Raw genomic sequence first — 20716 nt, 5'->3', positions numbered from 1 at the left:
CTGTACCGAAAGGGTCCAATGGCTTTAAACGGTTGGAGTGTTGACATTATACAGTATAGAGAAGAAAGGGACCACTGACCATACTGACTTTATAATCCCAGTCACGCTAAGTGACTCTGAAAACATTCATCACACTGTGGGATGGGGGGGGGGGGGCGCGAGTAAGTGGCTGATCGCATGAGTCGAAAAACCAATAGGGCAAGTGGCTCCTAGCCTCGGGGTTGTGGGTTCTCAAACACTCAGTTTGTTGGCCTTCGGTTGGCAATGGTGAAAGACTGAATATACTGGGCTTTTAAATATTTATTTATATTTTCTTTTAAAGGGAAACACCATTTGCAATTGTCGGGTATGTGTTTACGTTCACTGCACTCTTTTATGAACTTTCTAAGTCAGAGTTTATCTTTATGTGTTTTTATCAATTTCTACTCAACATGATTTATTAAGATCGTTTGGACTGAATTTAGCAAAGCATTAAGATTCATCTGAAGATGAGTTGTCAATATCACCATAGTGTAGTGACACCACACTTTGCTTAGCAAGTATTAGAGTGCTTACCAGTTAGGATCTGATATTCTTTGAGAATATCAGCCCCAGAACATACCGAGTTTTAACACAGTATACTGTTACTGTAAAAACCACAATAGCTCAGACTTCATGATTGTGTAACCCCAGACTTTACTATGTATATTAATATTTCTATTTTAAACTTCCTCCATGATAATGCATTGCAAGTTTGTTTTAAACACCAACATAAAATTGGATCCTTAGAAACTTTTAACTTTGTTGTTAACTTGTTACTTGCAAAAGAGGATAAAACCATGCCAACGCCGATTGGACTTTGATTTCAATTAATAAGCAAATATTATTACCGATAAAAAAAATCATACACTGTACAGCCACAGGTGGCTTAAAACATAATCTGCGCATTACAAACAAAGCAAAGACATGTGGATTGTCTTCAGCTTAAAATGATAAACAAATAGGGGAAAAGATACCAAAAGCGAACGCATTTTTCCCCAGAAACATTATCATATTCATAATAGCCTACATTAATTCATGGTAAAAATTTAACAATTAGTATGATTCATTATCCTCTTCATATTAAAAACAATAAACAATCCAATACAAAATACTTTTTTATTTCCTAAAGACCAAAACAAGTTAAAACCACAGCTGTACTCCAAAAAAAAAAAAAAAATGTTAAAAATGAAGGGAGAGAAACAATTATATGGAACCATTGAATGATAACAAGAAAAAGTAAACTTACCCTTTCGACTTGGGGTACTTTTTAAACTCCTGCGCGGCCATTTCCTTGGCCGATCGGAGCGCCTGGGGCTCGGCCGAAATCCCCAGGGCTCTCTTGATGCGGGGCGTGCGACCCATCAGGTTCACCAGGGAGGGCGAGGTGGGCAAAACCGACTGGAACTTGTCCAGTTTGGACTGAAGCTCCGTGACATGCTCGTCCCTCTGTCGAAGTAGGTCCTCAAGCTGCCGTATGCGGTCCTCTTTTTGGCGTAGGGCCTTCTGGAGATCGGTAAGGCTTCCCATGATGATGACGGTGGTGGTGGTCTCAGTCTCACCAGCAGCCGGTGGTACTGGTGGCCTTTTGCAGCCCCGTACAACCGGTAGATCCTCACTGCTCGGCCTGTTGTCACCCAACAAAATTCCTACGAGAGAGAGACAGAAACACCGGCGACAAAAGCCAGAATCAGATCAGGTAGATTCCCAAAACTGGTACTCTGTAGAAGAAGCTCCGTAAAATAAGTAAGTTAAATCCACAGCATTTGGTGTTGTAGTCATCAACCGTAGTAGTACCGCTACCCATGCACTACCTGTGTGTCGACTGCCGGAGTCCGGGTGCCCTTCACTACACCTGCCTATGATATGGGTTTTACTATTACAATGCTATGGCCACGTCCGTAGAATGCCGTACATTCTCCTTTCCACACACACAGCACTGTGTTAGCACACAACACTGACTGTCACCCACTACGTCACTACGGCAAGAAGGTCAAACCCAGACTAGCTTCACACATGAGCTCCCACGAAATAAAAGAAACCCTAACTATTAGCTGATCTCTCGCCCACACGACGACGTATACGGGTCCATGTGTGTAACCCAATGAGGACCGATCAAAGTCAACCCCCCGTGTAATAAACCCGCAACCCAACTCAAAGTTCAACCCCTTTTCAATATAAACGTACGGCTGGAGTTACAAACGCTAGAGATCGACGGGCCTGCTGTAAAAATACACCAGTTGCTAGTTGCTACATCATCATCTATGATCATAGTACACACGAGATCATAGGCTCGCATTCCCAGTGTCAGGCCCTGGCCAGTGTGTATAAAGTGCAACGGCAGACAAGCTTATGATTTTAAAAAAGCAAACCTCTTCCGCCAAAAAAATATACACAAATTGCCGCCATAAGGATGTGCACGTACATGCGGATGGGTAGTAGAACTGCGTACTGGGTTTTCCAATGATGAATTGGTACACAGTGGATGCACTAGCTATGCCACGGCACGGATTGAGAGTGCGCGTCCTATAAACCGTGTGTTGTGAGTCGTGATCAAGTTTTGTTTAAAGGGGCTGTCGTCGGCATTTCAATTTGCTAGACTCTTATCAAAAGGCAAAGGCTAAATTTCCCTTTAATATAACCATTTTGTCCGTGCTGCATTTGCATCAATGTGACCGAGAGTGCTGGAGGATTACGAAGTCTGGTTCCTGATTGTTCGAGAATAAGTGGGGATCCAGAGGAAAGTCACCCGGAAATGGGTTTTTGTTTTTACGTGTACCGAAACCGCACAGAAAAATTTGAACACATTGCACCATGTCCATGAATAGTTACTGCACGTACAAAGACCCCTGACTTTCATGAAAGACAATCCCAATTGGGTATATTTGTATCCCATGTTGAGCCTTTTGAACCCCATTGAGGACATGAATGGTACCAATCTGGCGTCATAGAAAGACAATAATTCCTCGCAGAGGAATAAAGAACACAACTTTATCAAAATGCTGTTCAAAACAGAGAGCTACTCAGAGAGTGGAACGCTCAACTCAGCATGGATGTTTCTTGTTATGTTTATCCACTGCATTTCCCCCGTCTCTATTTTTCTCTCTCCCTCTAAAACCCCTCAAAATGAACAGAGCTGTGCACACAATGAAGACAAATTATGTGCTCCATCATGTTTTGTAAGTTGGTGGTGCGCGGCGTTTCTGATTACACACGCCTGTAATCCAATACACTATGCATTCACAACAGTGAAGAAACCGACCAAAATATGTAATCGGGAATTGTCCAACAGAGGGCGCCCTACACATTTTAGGCTCGACGACGACAGCGATGGAGTTAATTTTGTTGTCAGAGTCGGTGATGGGTACAGCTATGGCTGTACTGAGATGGCCTTTTCATTTCATATTAAAGGCAGTGGACACTATTGGTAATTGTCAAAGACTAGCTTTCACAGTTGGTGTATCTCAACATATGCATAAAATAACAAACCTGTGAAAATTTGAGCTCAATCGGTCCTGAACTTGCGAGATAATAATTAAAGAAAAAAACACCCTTGTCACACAAAGTTGTGTGCGTTTAGATGGTTGATTTCGAGACCTCAAGTTCTAAACTTGAGGTCTCGAAATCAAATTCCTGGAAAATTACTTCTTTCTCGAAAACTATGGCACTTTAGAGGGAGCCGTTTCTCACAATGTTTTATACCATCAACCTCTCCCCATTACTCGTCACCAATAAAGGTTTAAAGGTTTATTTTGAGTAATTACCAATAAGTGTCCACTGCCTTTAAACTGTTTCAAATGCTTTTTGTAGCACTATCAAAATCTACCTTTCCATGTTTTTTTTTTTTTGGTTTTTTTATATACATGTTTTTGTATGTTGTCCAAAAACCTTAAGTATCATGATCTTCCTTTAACCAAGGTCAACGAACCAACACTTTCTAGCTACTAATTCTGCATGAGTCGGTGACATTCTTGAGAACTGTCATCCCGTGTGGGAGTGCAGCAGTGTACAGTGAGGTACCCGTACACAATTAAAGTGTTATAGCGAATGCCGTGGGGTATAATCAAGTCCAACACAGCACAGAATCCCGTCGCCTTAAAGAATTATTTTGGACAAGCTAAAAAAAAAATGTTTTTAAATAAATAAATAAAATTCCTGGAAGGGTTGATTGATAGTGTGAGAAGACATTATTTTGTTAATGGCTTTTAATCATCAATGCTCCGGGATGGGAACACTAATCGTTTGATGACACATTATTGAACATCATTTCGTTTTAATAAACCTGGGGTCGATTTCACAAAGAGTTAGGACTAGTCCTAACTTAGGACTAGTCCTAGGAGGTATACAAATTGTATGGATAGTCCTAAGTTAGGACGAGTAACTGGTCCTGAAATCGACGGCTGGATCCACATTCATCCAAAACATGTTCAAAAATGCGGAACAAATTGCTCCACACTTAATTCTCCCGGATCAGACTTTACTTTGATTCCGGGTCCACACTCCCATGGAAACTTAAATGGGATTTAAAGTCGGACTTGACGTGAAAAAAACATATACACAGACATGACTTCACGGAGGCAACAAAGGCGATTGCCTCCATGCCCCCTAGTCATTGCCTAGGTGCCCTTGAAATGTTCCAGTAGTCATTTACAAATTCCTCATAGGGTGCCCATTACCAAGGAGAAAATACCTTGGTGCCCTTGCCCTTTCAAAAACGAAGCGTACAGGACTGTACACAAGCAAAATGTTTAATATAATATTCTACAATAATACCCACCAGTCACCAACTGCACGTTCTGTTCCGTCACCAAGGGCGGCTGCGTGACAGAGTCAAGCCAGCACTCCTTAAACTCGCTCGAGGTGGTACTTTGACAGTCGCGTAGCAGAGCATCCTCTGAGCGTGAGCTTGCGTCAGGGGAGACCCGACGCACGCGGGTCAGGTGCCCCCCACTGATGCTGGAGGGAGTCACTACCGATCGATGGTCATGACAGACTAGTGCTGAGCCCATGCAAATAGAGGTAGCGTCGAGTTGTCTACTTAGAAGCGATGTTCAGACGCTTCACTGTTGTAAAAAGGAAAGACAGATAATATAATTATTTCGGATTTTTTCATAATAACTTTTGATATTCTATTGCGGAAACGGCCAACAAAATGTCAACCAAAAGGCAAGGAAAAGGAATAAATTTGAAGTAAAACAGTAAAATCTCTAAACAGATTTTGGGAATCTGGAAAAAAACAAATTCTGCAGGATCTTGACAGCTTTAATATTACAGGCCAGGCGACGCTACCACTTTTAACATTACCTTCTCAAAATGTTTTGCTCTGAAGAGACTGTTACAAGTCAGTTTATAAAGTGAACTTGTGTTAAAACCTTAGCACGTGGTTTGGACAAAAAACCTGTAGTGCCCGAGTGCACAGGCTGTGTGTGTGAACAAGTTCAACAAAATAGCTACAGGCCTTGCTTTAATGTCACTTATCATTCAGACGAAAAAAAAACGAGAGTGTAATCTTCTTTTATAAGATCTGGTGATGGGTGATTTCGGGCGGTTTGACGGGAGGAAATAACAAAAATGGTTGATGGTTGCTACAGGGGATTCCCGCTAAAATGATTAATTACCGAGGAAAATGTGAATCACAATGATACGGATGAAGGTTCATATAAAACAAAATGTTAAATATACTAGTGGACTCACAATTAAGTCACAAACATCTATCTGCGGAGCATGCAGTGACTTTCAATAAACAAAGCCGGGTTGTTTTTTGGCAAAAATGGAGGCATATTAAAAAGACAAAATCTTTCCTAGAAATGCCTGACTCAAACAACTGGACTTCAGAACAGAACTTAGGTTTGACAGACAAGGACCAAAACAGGATAAAACACGGACAAAAAACTCGTTTCTAACGAGCTAGAGGGTAAACCATAACCGAGACTCAAAAAGGTGAATGACGTATACAAAAAAAAAGTTAGTCAAGGGATTGAGGTGCATTTTGCGTTTTGTTTTTTTCCATGATTGTTATATATTTGAAGAGGTGTCAATATGATGTACCGGTTTAATATATCCCATCTTTGGCAGCAATCTTGTGCAGTTAATACCTACAGCCCCACAAGTGTCTTTACAAGCTGCAATATGTTGTACGCGCCCGAAGGCAAAAACTTCAGCAAATTGCGATTTACACCGAACGAGAGATGCGCTGAAAATGGAGATACCGACCGCTTTCTACTGTGGATAGCATTTATTGCTCCCCGCGGCGAAACAACGTATACGCGTCACGTCAAAATGCGTGCAGATTGCTCGTATATAAGCTGACACTATATAATATAGGGGCGATATTCAGTGTTAATATCAGGGGAGCTGATGGGTGCTAAGTTCTATACAATATTAAGGGATTTTATCAAGAGCTACGAGTAGAACATTACTCCTACTGAAAATCGGCCAATAAATCTTGTGAACTTCTCAAAAGTGAATGAACGCAATTCAACCTGCGTGTGGAATTTAAGATCCCGTACAAGTAAACACTTCTGAAAACTTTCCATGTTGGGCAATTTGATTTATCGAGCAATAAATCACAAGGGAAACTGCTTAGTAAATTTGAAATAAGATTGGGTTGATAAAGAGCACTTGACCAGGACTAAAACCTCCAACCTCCGGGGTAGCGTGCCGGTGTCGCATGCAATTATGTCCTCTACGCAATACTATCCGGAGGACAGTATTGCACATGCAATAATGTCCGCCGAAGAGTTTTGCATATGCAATCGTGTCCGCCCGGACGCTGCTGCATAATGCAATTTTGTCCACCCGGACACATTTGCATATGCAGTTGTGTCCGCCCCTATGCAAAACCGTCCCTGCAATACGCCCTTGGTCGACACAACATGCTGCATATATAGGTTCAGTGCATGCACGTTCGCTTACGCGCGCACAGTTATGTACAGTCATGTACATGTCCGCCGGACGGTTTTTGCATAGCCCAGGACACGATTGCATATGCAAAAGTGTCCGGAGCAGACAGTATTGCATTGTGGACACAATTGCATCTGACACCGGCGCTTTACGAGACATAAGCCATAACACGTAAGAAACCTCATTTTACTCTCCAAAAAGAGGAAATTATCAACCAATGAGCATTTTTATTCAATTATAAAGTGTGCGAAATTGTGTTTCGAGCAAACTTAGCATGTAAAGTTTGTGTTTTTCTGCAATTCATAAGTCAATGCAGAATTTAAGTTTATTAAGGAAAACGTCCTTGGGGGTGGGGGATACTTTTATCATAAAAAAAACATAATAGTATTCCTTTTGGTCAGGAGCCACGACTGATTGACGGGACCGCCAAATGTTGCTCCTCAGGTATTCGAAATAATTACCTCACATTAAAGGTCAAAACTTGTACTATTGTCACCTTCTCTTTGAAATCAAGTCTACGAGCAATGTGACCCACGAGTCAAATCTCCTTCCTGTCCATTTGGAGACGGCGCGGGGAAAGAGGGGACCAATTCCCCAGTTGGGGAGCGGTGTTTATACGAGCTAGTACGCGGTAGTGTCGCCCCGCTCCCCTACAGGTCGCCGTTCGACGGGCGCGTAAGAGGAGACGGTCCCTCGCGAGACACCCTTCTGATGTTTTCAACCCCCTTCCGTTTCTTTTTAAGTGGTGTTCGTGACGTCAGTATATGGTGACGTCAGTAGTGAATGTTTGATTGTCTGTATGTGTGTGTTGTGTGGATGGAATTCTCAAGTGTGTGAGGAGCTCGCACTTCGCTTGAGAAAATAACCGAATCTGTGCTGAGATATGGCGCTGCTTAGAGCCATTGGACACTTTCGGTAAACAGTGTTGTCCAAAGCCCACACTTCGTGAATCACAACTTCTACATAAAATAACAAACCTGTGAAAATTTAGGCTCAATCGGTCATCGGAGTCGGGAGAAAATAACGGGAAAACCCACCCTTGTTTCCGCACGTTTCCTCGTGTCATGACATGTGTATGGTCAAAATAAATTCGTAATTCTCGCTATCGAGAATTGATATTGTTTTAATGTTTTCTCAAAAAGTAAAGCATTTCATGAAACAATATTTCAAGAGAAGTCTTTCACCATTACCTTCTGTAAACCCTGTAAGTTATTTGTAAATCTGTGAACTTTTTTTTTCTGTACCGAAAGTGTATAATGGCTTTAAGGGTAACTTTATCGCTCTTAAAAATGACATTAAGCACTTTTAGTTAGAAGCTTACAGCAGCGATAGTATGAAACATTTTAAGGAAACATGACACTTTGATGGTATGTAAAAAGATAGGCCTATCGTAGGGATTAATATTCCTGCGTGGACATTATTCGCTCCGGATTTAGTCAGCCATCCGAACATGCTCACTAGCGATTCACAAGGAATGTGGGCAAGCCTGTCAACGCATGAGGGCGCTACTCAGGTTTCAGATTGGGACTCCATAAACGGGAATAATACGGAGTCATGGATAATATTTTGACAACTACATGTAACCGTTTTGAACTTTACTCCCGGTTCTCAAACGAAATTCTACAGTAACCAGTTGACAATGAGACCAAAATCAACAAAACCAACAAAAGAAAGTAGCAAAAGTTTAACAGGAATTTGTATTCCCGATCGCGATTAGGGGTCGCCGGGGTGCAGTGGTAACCGGGTGTCAGTTCAAGTGCACACACCGCGTCTGGGGGTAAAACAAGCAATGAATAATATTTCTGACAACGAAAAAAAGTTCCTTTTATATGAAGTGCCTTTTGAAAACTGTCTTTCTTTATACGTTAGTCTTTTGTTGGGTCAGTGTCTTTGAAATAAAATGTATCAATTAATGATAAGCCACGATGCAAATAATTGGTTGGGTAACTATACAGTCGTGGTGTGAACAAAGTAACATTTTACAAGGCAATAAATGAGTCGGGCACCAGTCAAACGTAATGTAATTTTGGCTGGTAACCTATTTCTGTTAAGCAATACTTTTCAGTGCTTAGCCAGTTTGTATGCTTACAGGCTTTACTGAAACGGGACCCTGTTGGCTGCAACGACACTCCGTTTAAGAAAATGACTACCAAAGCCAGTTATCCGGATACGACCAGTAGGGTCCATAATAATTACACCAACATTAACGGCAGATAAAAGCGAGATTTTACTCATCAAAACACACTGTCTAGTGTTTTTGTTACACGGGGCTCGCCATACTACTCGATCGGCTTTAACGTTCTGATGACTCAACAACAAAAGGGGTTATCTCTGTAATTGCTCAAAGGGTATGGCATCATTATGTTTTCAATGGCAATAAAAAACCGATTGGCCCTCAAAGAATAGTATGTTTAACATAAATCAGTTATAAATAACGGCGCCTCCAACGGTAGCTGTCGAAAGGTCTTTGGTTTACATAGCAGACGTAGAAAGGCCACTGCAAGAATAAAACATAGTAACTTGAAGGGTTTTGAAACATTTTGTATAATCAAGTTTTTAATTGCCCATGACACCAATCACTACTCACTGTGAATGAAGATCAAGTCATTTTTTTTCCGGGGGGGGGGGGGAGCGAAAACCACAGAGCAATATTTTCAGGAGAATAGCCCATATCCGTTGTACATGTTAAAATAATTTTCGTGAAACGGTTTTACTCATTTTCTCAAAAGCTACCACACCTCAGCAAGGAACATGTTGGAGGAAGCTTCCAACCATCATCATCTTCAAACCGTGAAGTTTATGTAAATCTGTGGACTCAGACTATCACAGATGTTGGAATGCGTAAACAACCGGGTTTAAATATTTCATAAATTCTTATGTTTAGTTCGATGTAAGATCATAACCTGCAGATAGAGGCGCGAGCAGCGTCCCGGGTGGCCGTGCCAACTTTTCTTGTATACGTTTTATTTCAAGCAAAAGGGATACATCTCAACCCTTTTAAAGGCATCTGGTACTATTGGTAATTTCAACATAATTTGTAGCATAAAAACTTACTTGGTAAGAAGCAATGGAGAGCTGTTAATAATAAAACATTATGGGAAATGGCTCCCTCTGAAGTAACGCATAGTTTTTTATATAATATGTTGATACCTTTTATTGGGCATTATGAAAGCACACAATAACACAATTCAACTATAGTGTTTTCTGGCATTTTTCTCTTGCAACTTCGATTACCACTTGAGTCAAATTTTCCACAGGTTTGTTAATTTCAGCCTTTAGTCTTCTATGTATTGTTTAATTCAAGATTAATCATCACGAGATAATCTCTTATTATCTTCACAAATATGTGTGGGGCTAACTTTACAAAGATGCAAAGCGTGTTTGCAAACATGGTGAATTTATAGCGAATAACATACGACCGAAAATGAAATATACTTTTTTGGGGGGTCACCAGAAAAACAAAAATGCATGCACTGTATCTTGCCACTTGGCCATTTTGAAGACACTGTTTGTATGCTTGGAAACCGGAAAAGTTTCATGTATTCAATGATAGGCCTAACATGTTTATACATTTTATACTCACGTACCGTTAGACAACGAACCATGCTAAAACTGAAATCACAGCTAAATCCATCCCAGTCGCTTTACCGAGTTATGTCCAACGTTCAACATGAAATTTGTACAACATGAATAATCACTTCAGCACGTCACCGTTACCAAGTTTCCACAAAAAAATACTTTAAATTGTATTTTTCAAAATGAGCCACACTGTAAACTAGCAGTGGTGGACTTTGGAGTCCGAAAAGTAAACTTTGCGTTTGTGTATGGTGTTTGTATGTGACGGGACACCACGGCGATTTCCATAGGCACGGATAAAAACTAGTGTTTACTTAATGGGGGGTTGCCTGGTGTAGAAAAGGTTCGCCAAATGGTACCAAAGTCGCTCAGTGCTGTAAGCGGACTTGTGGTTAACGAAAAAAATGTTCTGATAATGTTGATTAATTAGTGGGTATCAGTATGTTTTCATTTTGGGAATTGTTTTCGCCTGATATACGATGATAACCTAATGGGGGATGTAATTGTGCAACAATGATTGGTGTGATCCATCTTAAAATAGGCAAAATTGATTAACAACCACGAAATCAAATCTAGGTGTTTGTTTTTTTACCCTGAAGACCATCTGGTCAAACTGATCGAAACGTCGAGGTGTTCAACACCGGTTCTTTTTTTAACACTAAAGCCAATCAGGAGCTGTTTCAGGTAGGCAAATCTGACTTAGTTGGGGTAGTCACATTGAGAGGGTTATAAATTCTTACTTTTCTTTGTAAGTGGAGTGGAGTTGGCATAGGCCTTTAAAACAACACAACCTTATTTTCCACCAGAATGGGCTTGTTTCGTTTGCTTTGCGTTTAAAGGTCTTTAAAATTAGTTCTTGCACAAATTCGTTGCAAGGTAATGGTCTCCACCACATCTATTTAACATTGGAAGCTGGTGGATAGCTTTATATAACAAATACAAATACAAAATTTAATACAGTTCTGCCCAACATATTGTTTTCCAAAACACTGGCAGTCACTCTGTTCACAACGGCGACAGCAAATTTGTTTGTCATACCGCCCTCTTGTGCTTACAATTGTAGTTAGATTTTTTTCTAAATAAATCATGTTTCTGTTTCTTGTACAACTGCTTTGCATGGTGGCGTAACTAAGGACGGGCTTGTTCTAAACGAAAGGCAAACGCCTCGATTGAAGCTTGTACAACCTATATTTATTATACATGTATAGTTTTTTTTTCCAAATTGTTTGTGCGGGTGTGGCAGGACATTCTGTACCCTCCCCTAAAACGGTGTACAAACATCTGCTGATAGCGCCCTCTATTGAATCAACCTCCTCTAGCCCCCCATGGAAGACAGACTATCCGGGTCTCACGCGAGGACATATAATATAGATTCATACATAATACATAATATAGATTCATACAATTTTAATGAGATCAGAGGAACACTGTCAGTTTTTCTATAAATCATGATTTATTTCTCCTTTATAAATATATAAATAATCAATCATTGTCTATCAATCTATTGCAACTGTTTTACTTCTAAAAAAATATTATTCAAAATGTATCCTCAAGGAAAGTATACCTTATCAATTTCATATAATTTATAACTCTAATAAAATCAGCACAACACAAAGAAGAAAGTTTATTAATGCTTTGACAACTAACATACTGACCAAGTACACTACTGCAGTAAATAAATTTAAAAAAACATACAAACTAAATAATATACTAAATACATACATGTATCTGTGACTTTAGAAATGTGCATATAAAACCTTTTTATAATTCTGCTCTTATCAGAAGCTTGTCAATAGTCAAAGGTACGGTACCACGGTCCAAATTATTTAGAAAATTAGCAGACGATGAATTGAGGGACTTAATCCCCTCCTCCCTCCCTCCCCCCTCCTCCAGTTACAACACTGTTGGAGTAATCCAACTGTGCAAAGAGATATTATGTACAAGTGTGCACTGTGCAGATGCAATCACCACTGAACATCATTCAAAATCAGGGGATCTAATGAATGGTCACACAGTAGGAGGGTTGACTTTTAGTCATTCCGTGTAAACTATTTTCAATCTTTGTCTCAACCAGAAAGCAAAATTCGTAGCAAATGCTGTACCATCCCCTCACACAGCTAGACTAAAAGTTAGTTTACAAAATGTTAGCTTAAATTAATTAGATTTTCAAATTTGCTTACAAATAGCTGGAAGATCATAAATGGGAAGCACACGATGTATTTCAGCACACTCCTTTTACTCAAACCCATCGATACTCTAAAAGTTCAACCAGGTTACTGAAAATGTAAAAACAAAGCACACCATGAGCCATTCTGAGATATATGGTGGACACAATGACACTATTATGTTTGGGTAAATTTGTCTGTATACATGTACACCCAAATCAAAAAATGCACTCCTATAGTGTCCACCATACCTCATAAAGGCTAATGGACACGCCATGACCATGTAGAACTCTGTTAAACGCAGAACAGTGCAACAGACTACGGGATTTGAGTTGACTGCTAAAATTGCAACAAAATACCAAAATTTTTACCGTTTCGGCACATAAGGCAGGGTAGAGTTTGAAGTGCACCGCAATTTAATCACTTTAAAAACCTATTTTCAGATCTCTGGTTGGTTTTCAGAGAATGCAAACTTTATCTTTGTCGAAATCAAAATCAAAATTAAATTACAGAAATAAAATTATCCAGTGATCTGAAATCGTTTAAAATCAGTTAATATAAATATACTTAAAAGTTAGTAACTATAATTGGATTTATTGTTTTATTAGTAGAAACTTGTACGTAAGATCAATTCCACTGTAACTCTTGTTAACTGAACAGAACATACATGTAGAAACCTGTACTTTGGTGTTCTTATCGTCTTTTGTGAATTAACAAAGCTGAAATTATCTCTTGGGACTAGTCTTAAAGGGACTGGTCCTGACTCTTTGCGGGATTGACCCCTGGTATGATATAATTGTAAGTGTATTTCCTATATGGACACCTTTTTAAAGTATTTTAAGTTTAACTTATCTTTTTATAGTACTGCTTTTCCATAACTTTTAAATTTTGCGGTTTGTGGTTTTAATTAATGGCTGGTCCATTTTTGTGGTTTATATTTTTAGAAATCTTTTATGCTCTTGGTTTGTTTTTTTGCTCTTGTTTGCTGCTATTTTTAATGTGTACAGCGCCTTTGGGTCCAGTCATGGATGTAAGGCGCTTTATAAGCTTTGTTTATTATTATTATTATTATTATTATTATTATTATTATTATTATTGTAATCTCTAGACAAATCAACATGATACATGCACGATACTTTACCATTAGAGAACAAGGGGCGACCCTACTATGTGCATTAAATCAAAAACAATTTAGCCAATTTGTAAAAGGCCAAACAAACTATCAGAAATCAGACTAAAGTAGGATAAATATCATGCCTGACATTAAGTCACAAAAAGGTACTATAAAAACTATGTATTTGTAAATAATGTCGCCGCAGTAACAAGAGTTATTGTGGAATTGAATCTTATGATTAATACAAAAATTAAAGATTTACAGGGAAGATTTCAGCTCATATAAATCTCCTCCACGTCGCTGAGCTTCTTTCCAAACAGCTCCCTCTCAAGATCGCCCAGCTGGATCAGGAACGCCCTGTTCGGCCTCGCCTTGGGTCGCTTACTCCTCAGGAAACTTAGGGCGTCCGCGAGACTCCAGCCCCGGTACTTCATCAAGAACGCGATAGTGATCGTCGAGCTGCGACTGATACCCTCTACGCAGTGAACGAGTACACGGCCGCCGCTACGTAGTGCATCCGCGATAAAATCCGCCGCTAGAGGTAACCGGTGCTTCATATTGGAGCTGAGTTCATCGGCGTATTTTAGATGGAGGTACTTGCATTCCCCCTCGAAGGCGTTAGCACATTCTGTGGTGGCATTAACGACGTGGGTAATGCCCAGGTTCTCAATGACTTTGCGATTGCTGGAGTGCTTTGCATTGCCCTGGTAAAGGGCGCCCTCGATGACCTCCGAGGGATAGGTGCGGATCTCGCGAGCGCGGTCTTGCTCACTACGGATCAACAGATCATTGCACAGAAACGAGTATGCCTTGTTGAAGGCACGAAACCCGCCGATGAGTATGGTCGGGTCGAGGCCATGAGTTCGTAGCTTCTCGGCGAGGTTCGTTAGGACCAGGTTTGTTTCCTCAAGGTTGCTGTTATCATCGTACAGCACAATATGCGTAAACCGTGTCAGTTTCCCCGAGTCCAGCGAGCAGTCAAAATCCGTGTCGATAGCAGTGTGAGTCCTAGCCGTCAGAATGTGAGACTCATCAAACGACGCGTTCTCACGAGCGTCCAGAATGAGCATGTACTCGGGGGAGTGGATGAACGGCAGACGAAAACCATCGTTCATGAGATTGTACAAAGCGGGCACCGATTCGTACCCATCGTGTTCTTCCTCTATGGGGGGAGTCTGGGGGACAAGGTTACCCTTTTCTGTCTTACCTATGGGAGGGAGATGTGGGCATCTGGTTACCTGTATTGGGTCCACGGTTTTGCCTATGGGTACCACTGCAAGCTCTGGTAAAGACTGCAGTTTTCTGATGGAGGGTAGGCTGTTACTCCTCGTCTAGAAAAGACAAAATGATGACAAAAATAATTCTATTATTATACTGGACATCTACATGTAACTGGGACAAAGGTTTTGAGACATCTGCTGGCTCAAGTCCAGTATTTTTGCATCAAGGAGGCAAGCCTACAAACTACATTCGTTTGGTGGTCCATTTTCCCCCAAAAAACACCTGTAACTGTCATAGATCTAGGGCACAAAGGTATCAACAAAATAGAAAAACCGCAAAAATGAGGGCTACATGTAGATAGTTCAGTTGATAAAGTCGGGAGTTTGCCAGGGTGAAAAGGTCCACCAAACTTTTCCCCACATATTTCCGAAGAGTTTCACATACCGTAAAGAGATACTACAGGCCTGGAATTATACGCAGGCCATTTTTCGTTGCCCCTGGTGTTGGCCTTGGTGCCCTTCAAAAGTTTCCTACCGACTTTAAGATTTTCCAATGGAAGATGGTAATGGCCTTGCTCTTTCAACATGTTAATTCCAAGCCTGATATTACATTGTAAATCAACCTCACCTGGCTAACATTTCTGACGATTGTTTCCCTGGGACTCTTCAATGACCCCCTTCTGCTGCTAGCTGATCCCATAACTTACTGGGGGCATTTCCTGCACAATAAATGAACGATCAAACAAAACAACGAGTAAGTTTTTTTTCAGACAAATCTGAGGGGCAGGCCTGATAGTTCACGGAGGCAATGAAGGCAACTGCCTCCATGCCCTCTGGTCATTGCCTTGGTGCCCTTGAGCTGCACTGTAGACCTTTCTTCACAGGGTGCCCTTTACCAAGGAGAAAATGCCTTGGTGCCCTTGCCCTTTCAAAAAGGCCTGGAGGGGCAATCGTGCACCCAGCTACTATTTGAAATCCAAGCCCTAACAGGTTTCTTTGTCTCCTGACATCTTCCATGTAAGGAAAGTGAAGTCAGTCCTGAGCCAATATGGCTCATCAGGCCGGCTTTTATCCAGTTTCCTTGGGATTAAACAACTAAGAAAATTACTATTAGCCCTTGACAGGATGCTGTGTCAAATCTGAAGATATTAGCCAAGTCTGGACATGGCGATGATGATACAGAAATAAAATGGTCCGAGAAATTAATGTGGACTTACTCAGATCATTGCCCATATATTGGTGTGTTGATATACCACCCATGCACAGATGAGTCCTGCTTTTATTGTGTCCGCAACTTGCCAAATAAGAAAACTACTAAAAGCTACGACTTAACACCAGTCAAACCAACGCACAACCCCCATACCATTGCTGGCAGTGCACTGTGCGCAGGTACGATGTACATACATCTATGCATACATTCTCAAAACAAACACCTTTTTTTGTTGTTCAAAACACCAATTCAGCACAGGATCACCTTTTATGGCCCCTGTTCTGTGGACTTAGAGCCAGTAAAGTAAACAGTTACCAGTGTAGCTTAAGTTGCTTGGATACCAGTGCTTGAGAATCAGATTTGGCGATTTGTATTTTGTACTAAATGGTGGGATGAAACTGTTTGGTTGATTGGTTTATGACTGACTGACACAGTTTTTGTTTTAATGGGTAGGTGTTGAATGTTAATGTATTGGAATTTTACACTGCAGTGTGGTGGTGTACATTATTGGGACATTGTTTTAAAGTAAATCCAATACAATTTATAAGGTTTATAGCGAATAGAAAAATATCAAGAGAGGGCGCTGTTGAACCCACACAAAGGTATATGCCTTGCGTGCGCGAGTCGTAGAAACTGCATAGAAACCGCCCCATATTCCTTCCCACAATACATTGCAATTCTGAATCGCGATAAACCTTATCACTGGTTCAACTATTCAATTCAACGACAGCGTTCAAATAAACACTTGATGCTAACAACACACACACACCTCTCTTTTGCTGTTATAATTTAGAGTGTCAATTGTGTTCAAGTGAAGTTCAAAAACAGGTTTTTGTAAACAAAAAGAACATGTTTACGATGTTGACTTGGTTACGTTAAAAAAATAAAAATGGCGATTTGGAGAAATGGAATCGTTGGATTTGGAATTCATCAAAATCAAAATCAATCTATAGTTGCACAACTCAAACCCAGAATTTATATAACAATACTATCACTATTTCTGTATTACATGTTTTCACTCAGGATATAACAAAAACTATTGTAATTCATACATACCATTGTTTTCAACTCAAAATGTGTCGTTCCATCGTTGTATGACGAGTCGGACGTGCAGAGCAGACACCGGAAGAATCATTGTGTTTGCGCCCTCTATTGCCTGAATATTATTCACGTTTTGGGCCCTTTTCGAAACCTCGGCATCGAGAACATGTGGGCTCTCTCTCCATGATTCGGCTTTTGAAAACGTTTCTTTATCAGGGCGGGACTTCAAAAAGAGGAATGAAAAGCCAAAGTCGTGGTTTCGAAAACGGTAATAAAAGGCGACGACTATAGAACAGCCTGCAAATGACACTGGCCCCGTTTAGTTATCTTTGTTTCCCCACCGATCGCCGGTGTCAGATGCAATTGTGTCCGCCATGCAGTACTGTCCGCTCCGGACACTAGCTTTTGCATTATGACATGACCGTACATGTATGTGCGCGCGTAAGCGAGCGTGCATGCACTAAACAAACGTGTACCCATCATGAGTATTCACGTATTTTTTGATTGCAGCTAATACCCACCAACGGCCGAACATTTCCCATGTCATTCATGACACGCACTTAGTAGCTTGTAAACAAAATGGCGAATGTGTTCCGTCGGCGACCAAGGGCGTTTAATTTACGGAAGGCACTAAATACTAAACTCCACAGCGGTTCGGCCCGTCGGAGAATACCCGACGCTTATGACGTCATTTTGCATATGCTTGCATCTTTTAGACATGAAAATATTAACAACCAGGTCCTAGTTGTTAGTCCACTCTTATGTAACAACTCCCAAACCTGCTGCTACAAATGTACTTGAATAAAGAGGTCTGAAGCAGTGCTTTCATCTTTTAAACATGAAAATATAAACAACCAGGTCCCAGTGGTTAGTCCACTCTTATGTAACAACTCCCCAAACCTGCTGCTACAAATGTACTTGAATAAAGAGGTCTGAAGCAGTGCTTGCATCTTTTAAACATGAAAATATAAACAACCAGGTCCCAGTGGTTAGTCCACTCTTATGTAACAACTCCCCAAACCTGCTGCTACAAATGTACTTGAATAAAGAGGTCTGAAGCAGTACTTGCATCTTTTAGACATGAAATCATTAACAACCAGGTCCTAGTGGTTAGTCCACTCTTATGTAACAACTCCCCAAACCTGTTGCTACAAATGTACTTGAATAAAGAGGTCTGAAGTAGTGCTTGCATCTTTTAAACATGAAAATATAAACAACCAGGTCCCAGTAGTTAGTCCACTCTTATGTATAACAACTCCCCAAACCTGCTGCTACAATGTACTTTAATATAGAGGTCTGAAGCAGTACTGATCTTTTAGACATGAAAATATTAACAACCAGGTCCCAGTGGTTAGTCCACTCTTATGTAACAACTCCCCAAACCTGCTGCTACAAATGTACTTGAATAAAGAGGTCTGAAGCAGTGCTTGCATCTTTTAAACATGAAAATATAAACAACCAGGTCCCAGTGGTTAGTCCTCTCTTATGTAACAACTCCCCAAACCTGCTGCTACAAATGTACTTGAATAAAGAGGTCTGAAGCAGTACTTGCATCTTTTAGACATGAAATCATTAACAACCAGGTCCTAGTGGTTAGTCCACTCTTATGTAACAACTCCCCAAACCTGCTGCGTGGGGGATCGTCGCGAACCGTGCCGGAATGTTCCGAGAGCACACGAAAAGTTCAGAACCGCTGTAGAGGTTAGTTTTTAGTGCCTTCCTTAATTTACTGCAAGGACGGTTTTGCACGGGGGCGGACACAACTGCATATGCAAGTCTGTCCGGGCGGACACAGTTGCATTATGCAGCAGAGTCCACGATTGCATTATGCAAAACCGTCCGGCGGACATTATTGCATTTGCAATAATGTCCTCCAGATAGTAGATAGTATGGGCGGTTCCGCATCTCAAAATAAAGAGGACCTATGTTCTGTGCTCATCCTTCACACACTCGGATGATCTGTCGACTTGGCATACACAATGCTTCTCCCCCAACAAACATAATCATGGATATCTTAATTATTTTGTTATACATGAGTGTGGTTTTCAACCACAACTAAGTCGTCAGTTACAAATCCCTAGTCATCGGCTTCATAATAATATCCCCTCCATCATCAGTTCAAATGTGTTCCTTGTCTTTCCTTTTTCCCCGGACTGTGCATCGCGCCCCATCGGCGCGCCAACCGTCCTCCGCTCCTCTGGCCCCCACTGATTACCGTGCCTCGCTAACTGACGGTCCAATCAAGCTGCCGTGATCCAATTGACTGTGTCTACATCTCGTGTCGTCGTTTGAGGATTCAAATCCCACTTTTTTTATTCTGTGAGGGTGTCAGTTCCACGAACTTCATTAGCCTAATAACTAGGATTCGATTGAGTTCTTGTTGTTTTACGGATTGACGGGGAGGTTTGGAATTGGGTCTAATAGCTCGGAGGCAGGAAAACCTGAACGGGTTGATGTGTCATTTTTACACATGGTGAAGCATGAAGTTCAGTATGTTAGTACGAAACCGAGGGTCGAAAATGTAATAGTCTGTTCCCATTATATGAAATGAGAATTACAACTGTTAAATTATTGTTAGTACCGATCGAGGGAGCCCGACTGAAATTTCTATGGAGTGTTTTTCGGAGATTTCTATGGAGTGTTTTTCGGAGATTTCTATGGAGTGTTTTTCGTTCTTCTTTTTGTTTGGGGGGGGGGGAGATGTAGAGTAGAAGTCGGCACCAGCAGTTCACGCGAGAGCAGTGACAACTCGAGTATCTCGCCGCGTTGGACCGTTAACGACTTGTCCACAAGTCTACATTATGACCGGTGTAACATCTTTGCCTAAACTAGGGGTGTTCAAATTGATTACCCCACCACACACAATACATGCCAAGAGAAACCATTCGCCTTAGTTTTTGTAGTTGTGGGTCACTCTATGTTGTTATTAATGTGGCCTTTATTGAGAAGAAAATAAAAAAGAGAACAAACAGAAAACAAAATAATACATCAATTACTTTTTGTACACGTGCAATGTCAGTTTGTGGATGAGCAATTTCTACGCAAACCACAGAATGGCAAGAGGAAAGCAAAACGCTAATTGTTTGTTTACGTTGTTTGTTTAGATTTGTTGTTTTGTCAGCACGGATTGTGGTATATACGTTGAATGTGATTTGGCAAATCTAATCAATAATTGAGTTGGATTTTGTTTACCCTCAAAACCATCATTATTATCTATACTATATAATATCTTTGCTAACTGAGCTTCGAAATTATGATTTCTAATTTTCAAGTCACGCCGTAATTAATGCCAATATACTTTTCATTACAAGGGACCCATATTGCAGAAACGGTCTTACGTCAAACCCAAAAATACCCTTCACTACCGGATACCAGATAAGTACACATAATGTGATTAAACAATTAGACGTCAAAATTATTGTTATTGTTCAATTAGACCCAACCTATCAAGCTATAAATATTCCTCCTC

At 40.7% G+C, this 20716-nt stretch overlaps 2 protein-coding genes across 3 annotated transcripts in view; both read right to left on the bottom strand.

Annotated features, from left to right (window-relative positions):
- LOC139952839 (cGMP-dependent protein kinase 1-like) overlaps window positions 1-10659 on the bottom strand; it is a 149799-nt gene extending 139140 nt beyond the window's left edge. The window contains exons 1-3 of the mRNA XM_071952094.1: window positions 10509-10659; window positions 4796-5081; window positions 1268-1667 (exon numbers count right to left, since the gene is read on the bottom strand). Of these exons, the coding sequence (XP_071808195.1) occupies window positions 1268-1667; window positions 4796-5027 (632 nt within the window). The 5' untranslated portion in view covers window positions 5028-5081; window positions 10509-10659. The remainder of the gene's footprint in view (window positions 1-1267; window positions 1668-4795; window positions 5082-10508) is intronic.
- Window positions 10660-11962: 1303 nt separating this feature from the next.
- On the bottom strand, window positions 11963-17340 carry LOC139953255 (dual specificity protein phosphatase 6-like). Of its 2 annotated transcripts, none has more exons than XM_071952726.1 (3): window positions 17263-17340; window positions 15625-15715; window positions 11963-15107 (listed from the first exon to the last, which is right to left on the bottom strand). In XM_071952726.1, exons 2-3 carry the CDS (start codon window positions 15694-15696, stop codon window positions 14049-14051), a joined length of 1131 nt encoding a protein of 376 aa, XP_071808827.1. In that variant the 5' UTR covers window positions 15697-15715; window positions 17263-17340; the 3' UTR covers window positions 11963-14048. The 2 variants fall into 2 exon arrangements, with proteins under 2 accessions (XP_071808827.1, XP_071808828.1); XM_071952727.1 differs by lacking the exon at window positions 17263-17340 and adding an exon at window positions 16214-16459.
- Window positions 17341-20716: the final 3376 nt, after the last annotated feature.

Source organism: Asterias amurensis, chromosome 21, assembly GCF_032118995.1.
Source record: "Asterias amurensis chromosome 21, ASM3211899v1".
Lineage (NCBI taxonomy): Eukaryota > Metazoa > Echinodermata > Asteroidea > Forcipulatida > Asteriidae > Asterias > Asterias amurensis.
This window is presented reverse-complemented; position numbering and strand designations above follow the sequence as displayed.